The sequence below is a fragment of the Cornus florida genome, unplaced genomic scaffold (genome assembly GCF_030987335.1).
Source record: "Cornus florida cultivar Cherokee Brave unplaced genomic scaffold, ASM3098733v1 CherokeeBrave_3.0.0_Hap2_Chr05, whole genome shotgun sequence".
NCBI classification, from domain to species: Eukaryota; Viridiplantae; Streptophyta; class Magnoliopsida; order Cornales; family Cornaceae; genus Cornus; species Cornus florida.
The window spans coordinates 68,578,988-68,588,717 of record NW_026775575.1 but is presented as its reverse complement, the minus strand read 5'-3'; the positions used below and the strand labels follow the sequence as shown (position 1 = coordinate 68,588,717).

Here is a 9,730-nt window from a genome sequence, read left to right as displayed (position 1 = left end):
CATGTGAAATGTCAAAAAACCATATCAAGGATAAGTTCAATATCATGCTACAAGTTCATTTCATACAAGATACAACGATGTGGATTACATTCCATTCAAAGGAAATAAATAAATGTAAGTCTCAAAACTTATCTGATTATTCTCAATTTGATACATGTGAAGGAACTTGTCAAGGAAGTCATGAATACCAAGTTAGAAACTTAATCATGCTCATGGGACCATTGAATAGATTTTAATTGATTCATTTAATTAAATCTCTAGATTTTGAAACTTATCCAAATGCTCTCAAATTAAAGTATGTTATAAAACATGTCAAGACTTATTTTTTAGCATGTTACAAGAATTTTTCATGCAAGAAACAACTATGATAATTAAACCTTCATACAAGAAAAATAATAAATGAAAGGTTTCAAAACCTAATCAAATATTCTTGATTTAATATATGTAGAAGTGTATGACATGTACATCAATAAAATCAAGTCAAAAATCCAATGAAGTGAATAGTACACTTGGAATAAATTAATTAATCAAATTAATTAATTATCTCTAGATTTTAAAATTTCTCCGATTACTCTCAAATTTACATATGTTGAAGAGTATGCAAGGACCTAATATAATATGACATCACATATTAATTTCAAGTTAGATAAGACCACATGAATTAAACTTTCATTCAAGAAAAATATTAAATAAAAACTTCAATACTTATCCAAAAGCTCTCAATTTAATATATGTCAATGATCATATCAAGGTGTAATTTAATATCATGTCATATGTTTAAACTAAGGTATAACCAACTGGGAGAATCAAATCTCATATAAGAAAAATAAATAATAAAGTTTTCTAGATTTGTTACAAAGACATGTAAATGAGTTGTATAAGCATCAATAGCATGTAATACATCAAGAATATAATCTATAACACCCCCTACCTCAATTTAAAATGAAATCTCAAATCTACACCGAAAGAAATGTGCTCCGAATCCGACGATACTCCTAGGTTATGTCGGGGACAACGAGTTGACCATTAAACACCAAGGAGGTACCATGAAAATCCAAACTTGGCTTCAAACCCGAACTCAAAAAATGGTCAAAAATAGTTTCTAATAAGGGAAAAAGGTAGAGCATGTCAAGGCGAACATAAAACACTAAGGCACTACAACATTTTACACGAGGGAAGTGGCCGGAAAAGAAGGAAGAAGGGTGGTAGCCATGACTGCCATGGATGGCCGGCCAAGAGAGGGAGGAAGATGATGAAAAAGTGATTTTTCATTTTAAGACATTTTATTTATAGTAAAACCCTAAAAGTGCCCCGAAAGGGCCTCGCTAAGTCTGGAAAAGTGAAATTTGAGCAGACGGGCTCAAATAGTGAAACTTCGTGAACAAAAAAGAATTGAAATGAGAAAATATGCACAGCGGAAGAAACGACGTCAAAAACTAAGTCCCGAGCAGAGAGATATGCCCCAAGCAAGTTCGGAGGCAACTGGGGTCAGAAATCCCTAAGACTGGGGAAAATGACCGGAATGGAATTCTAAGAGTTCATGACTCGACAAAAAGTGAAAATGAATCCCATACGAGGATCCAGGCTCAAAACGAGGTATTTTGCAATAACTTTCGTTAATTGCACAATGGCCCCTACAAAAAGGGTTAACTGCAAAACTGCCCAGAATCAAAATATCTTCCAAAAGATATTTTCTTAAAAACCCTTGAAATAAATATCTTTGAAAGATATTTATAAAAAAATACCCCAAGAAAAGAAAATGTTTCTGAAGAACTATGCATCCATGCCCCTATGGACGCCGAGAGTAACTAGAAAGCTTTTCGACAAAAGTAAAGGTACGTATTTCATGAAAACTACTTAGAATGAAGGTATATGAAGTCAAAAACCAACTTCAAGAATGAAAAGTGAGATTGTGCCAAAAAGTGACAAACGGGGAAAAAGACAAAAAAGTGAATAGTGTCCAAAAAGTGAAAATGTGGAATTGACTCGGCCCTTAAAGGAAGTTGTCAATCCAGATGAAAGAGTCTCAGAAACTATTTCCAAGCACTCGAGATGACACGAAGTGATGAGAAACAAAGAGCTCAGAAAAGAAAATTAAACGAAAAAAATTTATCGGTAAAATTTGAGAAAAAGGAAAGGGAGGAAAATGACCGGGTCATTACATTATTACTAAATTCAACATCAGTCAAAAATGGTTCTTGAGCGGTCGAAAGTAAATCTAGAGTGGCTAAAAGACGTTATGGTTAGTACTGAAGACTGGAAATACTTGGATAGAGGTTTGGCCACTTGGCATTGCTATTGAATTATGATGAATATGTGTTATCTTAGAGACGTCGATTTTTAGTGGCTAATTTAGTACGATAAATTCTTAGTGGCTGATTTAAATTGTTTTATATCAATTTCACCTCTTCAAAAATTCGATTTGATCTCATTTTTAAGGAGCTGGGGGGGCATTGTTTGCACCCTAAAATAATTTTTTCTAATTCGGCCCCACAACATGGGTAGATTGGTTTAAATTATTTTATTATTAAAAAAGGGATTATTAATTGAGATTTATTATTCTCTGACTTCTATTCAAGGACAAAAACAATTTCTATATCAATATCTGGAATTGGTTTTATTTGGGTCAATACATGGCAACACGTGTATGTGACTCCACTTAATATGTGATAATATATATCTTGAAGCAATTTCCTCATTTAACCGTGTGGTACATACAATGCCACATCATCAAAGGGCTATATCTTGTATGTAAGTTTGATAGAGTGATAATAAAGGCACGTGTTTTTGGAGAAAGAATTGGTGCAAAGATAAGTTTAAACAAATGATGTTTGAATTTAAAAGAAGAGTTTGAATTTGAATTCACAGAGGAGTTGGAATTGCCAAAACCAAACGTTGCCAACTAACTAAGGAGTCTATAAATATTGATGGAGAGATCCTACGCAAGAAGTCCCCGACCAACATAACGTAATTTCATACAATGTAGTATCTTTCTTATATTTTCTTTCCTTTACATGTATTTTTTTTATTCTGTTCTTTCCTTAGGAGTAGAATTCTAGTGTATCAATAATTCCTATACTTGTAAACTTGTATTGGAATTGCACTTATGGAATAAAATTGGACGCTTGGCTCTGTCCTCTCCATATTTTATTTTGTAAGTTTATTTTTATGGAATTAGTGAACGTTTGTGCAGTATCCTTTGCTCCCTTCATTTGTTCCATTCTTTGTTACAAAAGTCCTGTTCATTGAGGCATTAAAGAACCCAAAAGGAAAGTGGTAATCCTTGCTTTCCTAAAATCGCCTGAGTTTCTATAAGGACTAATTTCCTTTTTCGATCAAGGATAAGTTTGGTTACCTTCAATTTGAGTCAAAAGACTCTGGCACGCCCCTAAAAAAAAATAGCCAAACAATCAAAGGTTATGTTATGTGAAGAATAAGGTTCAATACCAATTAGAGGAAACTTTAGTAAGAAGTAGCCCAACAAGAGTAATTTTGGAGAAACTAACCACCATCACATGTCAGCACTTAAGGCCATTTTGCATCAAAATCTGGTTGGAAGGAGTTTAGATCTCCCAGGTGTTAGTTGATAATGGCTCAACTGTTAATGTGTTGTCTACAAAGATAATGAAACTTCTAAATAAAACAGAGGATGATTTTATGCCGATTGATTTGATTGTCAGCGGTTTTACTGGTTCAGTGGTTCAAGCAAAAGGAGTTCTTTCACTAGAAACAATGGTTGGAAGCAAGATATATATGACAGTTTTCTTTTTGGTAGAGACTGATGCAGCTTTTAATGGTTTACTCGGTCGAGATTGGATTCACCCCAATTATGCCATCCCTTCATCACTACATCAGTTTTTAATTTTTTGGAATGGAGATGAAGTGGAGATAGTTTGGACAGATAAACAACCGTTTGTGGCAAGTGTCAATTCGGCTAAAGCACAATTGTATGAGGGATGATGTCAGCCCAATTAGGCTGATTACAATTGAAAATCAATGGAAGCCTTGGGGGCAACATGGAAGAAGGAAATAACCCCAAGAGATATTAAAGAACTTTGTGAAGAGTTTGAGAGACCGATTACGGTTTTTGTTCAAAGGTCGGATGCTAAGGCTACTTTAACAGAACTTGATGATGTTTGATGCCTCTACAAAGAAGAAAGAGAAGGAGCTGGCCCTTCAGTAAAGTTTGGCTAGACTTCGTGCCTATTTGACAGAAAAATGGTTGATGGTGATTAATGACTGAATGGTTAATGTGGTTGACTTAGCTGCTGAACAACAAATGGAAGAAGAAATAGTGGCCGAAGATGCAATTCAGTTGAAAGATTTAGAGGATGCTCCTTTGAAATTAGAAGATTTAAAGGCCGATGTTGAAAACCCACTACTTAAAATTAATCTTGGAACAAAAGAAGAACCTCGGCCAACGTATATCAGCCCCTCATTGGATCCATTTATGCAAACAACCTTTATTGCTTTGTTAAAAGAATATAAGGGTTGTTTTGCATGGGGATTACGATGAGATGTTAGGTTTACCTAGATACTTGGTAGAACATAGGTTGCCAATAAAAGATGGATTTCAGCCTTTTAAACAACCTCCTAGAAGAATGGCCCCTGATGTTGTTTTGAAAGTGAAAGTAGAGGTTGAAAGACTATTAGGCGTTAGTTTTATTCGAACGGCTAGATATTGTGAATAGCTCTCTAATATTGTTCCTGTTTTGAATAAAAATTGTACGTTAAGAGTTTGCAATGATTTTTGTAACCTTAATACAACCACTCCAAAGGAAGAATATCCTATACCCATTGCTGATCAACTGGTTGATGCGGTAGCCAAACACGAAATTTTGTCATTTATGGATGGGCATTCGGGTTACAATAAGATTTATATCGCTGAAGAAGATATGGCTAAAACAGCTTTTAGATGTCCAGGAGCAATCGGCACTTTTAAATGGGTTGTAATGCCGTTTGGGTTAAATAATGCAGAGGCAACTTACCAACGAGCCATGAATTCTATATTTCATGATATGATCGGTCACTTCATGGAGGTTTATATCGATGATGTTGCAGTGAAATCTCCTTCCAAATTCAAATATCTAACTGATCTTAGAAAATCCTTTAACCGTATGAGAGCACATAGGTTAAAAATGAATCCGCTGAAATGTGCTTTTGGAGTAACTGCTGGAAACTTTTTAAGGTTCTTAGTACATCAGAGAGGGATCAAAATTGATAAAAATAAAGCGAGAGCTATTATAGAGGCTTAACCGCCAAAAAATAAAAAGGAGCTTAAACGGCTGCTTAGACAAATAAATTTTCTTCGACGTTTTATCTCTAATTGTGCAGGAAAGGTGCGTGCATTCTCACCATTGCTGAAACTAAAGAAAGAAGAGGAGTTCATTTGGAAGGATGTACACTAAAAATTGTTTGAGGCTATTAAGTCATATCTTATTCGACCACCTATGTTGATGCCATCAAGGAAGAATTAACCTTTGAAGTTGTATATTTCAGCGGCAGAAGATTCAATTGGCAGCTTGTTGGCCAAGAGAATGAGTGGGGTATTGAACAAGTAGTGTATTATTTAAGTCGTGTACTTACTCCAATCGAGCAAAAATATACTCCGATTGAGAAATTATGTTTGATTTTATATTTTTCAGCGCTTAAGCTGAGAGTTTATATGAAACCAGTACTTGTTTATATTGTGTGCCAAACTGATTTAATTAAGTACATGTTATCAATACCGATCATAAGTGGCCGAATCAAAAAATGGTCATTAGCCCTCATGGAATTTACTTTCCAATTTTCTTCTCAAAAATCAGTAAAGGGAGAGCTTTGGTCGATTTCCTTGCTGACCACCCATGCATTGAAATAAGTCCTAAAATTTCAGAGTTAGGTGAAACATGTTAAATCAGCCTAACTCCTTAGACTTTAATTTTCGACGGCTCAAGTACCAGAGATGGCGCTGGAGCAGGTGTTGTTATTATATCTCCAAAAGGAGTAAAAACAGTTTTCTCTTTCTTTTTGGATTTTAAATGTACTAATAATTAGGCTAAATATGAGGCGTTAATAATCAGCCTTGAAATAGTGTTAGAAATGAAAGCTTCAGCCATTAAAATTATTGGAGATTCTGAACTCGTACTTAAACAAATTTCCAATGATTTTCGTTGTTTGAATTGGAATCTTCGACCTCTACATTCAATTGTTATACAATTATTGGGTCGCTTTGATGATGTAATAATTCAACATGTCCTAAGAGCTTACAATAAAGAGGCCAATGATTTGGCTCAACTTGCATCCGGTTTAAGAATGCCAGATGAATTAATGGTTAGATTGGTAAAAATTCAAAAAAGATCATTACTATCTGCCCAAGATTGAGAACAAGCTATGCCAGAAATTTGTCCTTTAGAGGCTGAATCTTTTAATCCTCAAATTAAAGAAGATGATTAGAGGCAATCGATTATAGAATATATCAAGAATCCAGCACCTAATGGTAATCCAAAGGTTAAATGCTAAGCCTTAAGCTATGTTTTATTAGATAATGTGTTGTACAAGAAGAGTGTTATTGAAGAGCCATTGCTTAAATGCTTTAAAGAAATTGAGGCGTTAAGAGTTATGATAGAAGTTTGTGAAGGGCTGTGTGGGGCACATCAGGCAGGGCCAAAAATGAAATGGTTGATTCATAAACATGGATATTATTGGCCCAAAATGTGGAAAAATTGTATGGTTTATGCAAAGGGTTGTCAAGCACTCAAGCATGTCAAAAGTTCGGACCTATTCAAAGAGTTCTAGCCGAAGACCTTCATGCTATTATTAAACCCTGGCCATTTAGGGGTTGGGCAATGGATTTGATTGGTAAACTTCGACCATCATTGTTAGAATAACATTATTATATTGTTGTTATGACAGATTATTTTACGAAATGGGTTGAAGCTGTACTAGCCAAATCAGTTACAGGTGATAGTCTTGTGCAATTTATTGAGGAACATATTATCCACAGATTTGGTATTCCTGAATCAATTACAGCTAATAGAGGTTCAGTCTTTATTTGCCATGAAGTTGAAGTAATGGCTCAGCAATATAATTTTTGAATATTGAATTCAGCACCTTATTACGCTCAAGGTAATGGGCAGGCCGAGTCATCGAATAAGTCAATAAAAACCTCTATTGAAAAAATAGTTGACAAAAATCCAAGAGAGTGGCATAAATTATTATCAGAGGCTTTATGGGCGTTGAGAACATCCAAGAGATTAGCACGGGAGTTATTCCTTATTCTTTGGTATTGGGCATGATGCCGTTTTACCTATGGAGATGACATTTTGGTCCCTAAGGGTTGCACGTCAAATGCATTTAGATCCTGAAGAATATACACAAGCTATGTGCATGGAATTGGAAGGGCTAGATGAAGTTAGAATGGAGGCGTTAGATCATTTACAGGTGCAGAAAAGAAAAATGGCTGAAACTTACAACAAAAAGGTTAAGCACAATTCATTTGCTGAAGGTGATCTAGTTTAGAAGGCTATATTGCCATTAGGGAAGAAAGATTCAGAGTTGGGAAAATGGTCTCCTACTTGGGATGGTCCCTATATCATTGATCAGGTTCAATCAGGAGGTGTTTATAGGCTAAAGGATTCTTATGGTAAGGTATGTCCTAACCCTATCAATGGTCGTTACTTAAAGAAATATCGTCTTTCATTTTATGAAGTGTATATAAGGGAGCAACAAGCCTCGAATACCCCAAAAAAGGGGAATTTGGGTGAAACTTAGTGAATTTCCATTAACTAATCATTTTATTAAGGTTGAAATTTATGTTTAAAAGTCATTTAGCCTTAATTAAGTTGATTGGTTATTAATTGGATACTAGTATTCAAGGCTAGATAAAAGTTATCTCAAAATAACAAATAAGAGTAGACTTAACATGCAACAAAATTAATTTTTTTAGGTCTTATGGCCGAATTACAGTCATCCAGAATTTCAAAAGAAATTTAAAAATCACAGGATTTCTTTAGCTTCTCCCATTCAGATTGAACCAAAAATAAAACGTCTTCAGCATTTTTCTTTCATTTTTTTAACGTCTTAGCAGCTTCCAATGCCTTTTTCCAAGGACCATTATGTTTTGACAGCTTCGCTTGAGAATTTGACACTTCTTCTATGGCTTTTTCTTTGATAGTTGTTAACTTGTTCAATTTAACACTCAGCTGATTAAATTCTTTGGATATATCATCCAAAGCATCTTGGGCCTTTTGAAGGTTAACATGATCAATCTTTACCTATTTCCCAATCTTTTCCTTATCTTTGTTGACATCCACTAGCTCAGCTTTAATTTCATTGAGATTATCAGAAGAAGACTTGAAGTTGTTAATGGTAGTTGACAACTGTAGTAGAAAATACTTCATTCCATTTAACACCTCTGGACCAAATTCTCCTGAATTGATAAGTGTTAAAAGAGAGCTATCGAACCGATTAGAATCATTCATCAAATCTTCAAAGGTGCCAGAGTGTAACGACCCGGTCATTTATCTCCCTTTATATTTTCCTAAAATTTTATGGATAAATTTTTTTCGTTTAATTTTCTTTTCTGAGCTCTGTTTCTTGTCGCTTAGTGTCGTCTCGAGTGCTCAGAAATGGTTTCTGAGACTCTTTTCCGTGGATTGACAACTTTCTTTGAGGACCGAGTTATTTCTGTATTTTCACTTTTCGGACACTATGCGCCTTTCGTCATTTTTCCTATTCTGTCTTATCTCCGTTTGTCAGTTTTTGGCACAACCTCACTTTTCATGCTCGAAGTTGGCTTTTGACTTCACGTGTCTTCATCTTTAGTGGTTTCCTCGAAATACGGATATTTACTTTTGCAAGAAAGTACTCTGGTTGCTCCCGGTGTCTATTGCGGCATGGATGCACAATTCTTCAGAATCTTTTTCATTTCTTGGGGTGTTTTTCATAAATATCTTTTAAAGATATTTTATTTCAGGGGTATCTAAGAAAATATCTTTTGGAAGATATTTTCATTTTGGGGCAGTTTCGCAATTAACCCTTTTTGTAGGGCCATTGTGAAATTAACGAAAGTTATTGCAAAATACCTCGTCTAGAGCCTGGATCCTCGTACAGGATTCATTTTCACATTTTGTCAAGTCATGGACTCTTAGAATTTTCTTCTGGTCGTTTTTCTCCAGTTTCAGAGTTTTTAGACCCGGTTGCCGCCGAACTTGTTCGGGGCATATCTTTCTGCTCGGGACTCGGTTTTCGACATTGTTTCTTCCATTGTTTATATTTTCTCATTTTGAATCTTTTTTGTTCATGAAGTTTTTCCGTTTGAGTGCGTTTGCTCAAAATCCACTTTTCCGGACCTGGTAGGGCCAGATCAGGGCACTTTTTGAGATTCTATAAAACGGGGATGAAATATTTCATTTTTCATCTTCCCCACTCCCCTTGCGTGACCTAAAGCAGCCATAGATGCCCATGGAGCTACCACCTTCTCTCTCCTCCTTTGATCTACTCTTCCTAAATGAATAGTCTTTGGCCTTCACATTTTTTGTTTCCCTCGACATGTTCTACCATTCCCCCTTATTAGAATTCATTTTCGACCATTTCTTGAGTTTGGGTTTGAAGTCAAGTTGTGATTTTCATGGGGCTTCCTTCAGATTCATGTAGATCGTGTTGTCCCCGACAAAACCCTTTGATTTCGGCGGATTCGGAACACTTTTCTTCCAGTGGGCATTTGGGATTTTCATCTCAAATTGAAGTA

General features: G+C 35.3%; 1 protein-coding gene across 1 annotated transcript; it reads left to right on the top strand.

Moving 5' to 3' along the window:
* The first annotated feature begins 4,243 nt into the window (after positions 1-4,243).
* Positions 4,244-8,152, top strand: LOC132309416 (uncharacterized). The gene is made up of 6 exons (XM_059807728.1): positions 4,244-4,422; positions 4,736-5,188; positions 5,335-5,339; positions 6,895-7,020; positions 7,520-7,629; positions 8,069-8,152. The coding sequence occupies exons 1-6, from the start codon at positions 4,244-4,246 to the stop codon at positions 8,150-8,152; spliced, it is 957 nt and encodes a 318-aa protein (XP_059663711.1).
* The last annotated feature ends 1,578 nt before the right edge of the window (positions 8,153-9,730 follow it).

Bases quoted from the DNA above. Each gene is read 5' to 3' on its own strand.
- LOC132309416 (XM_059807728.1), top strand. From the start codon at position 4,244: ATGGTTAATGTGGTTGACTTAGCTGCTGAACAACAAATGGAAGAAGAA. The intron at 4,423-4,735 runs GTATATCAGCCC...TTGTACGTTAAG, and splicing joins AAAGAAGAACCTCGGCCAAC to AGTTTGCAATGATTTTTGTA. The intron at 7,630-8,068 runs GTATGTCCTAAC...ACGTCTTAGCAG, and splicing joins TAAAGGATTCTTATGGTAAG to CTTCCAATGCCTTTTTCCAA.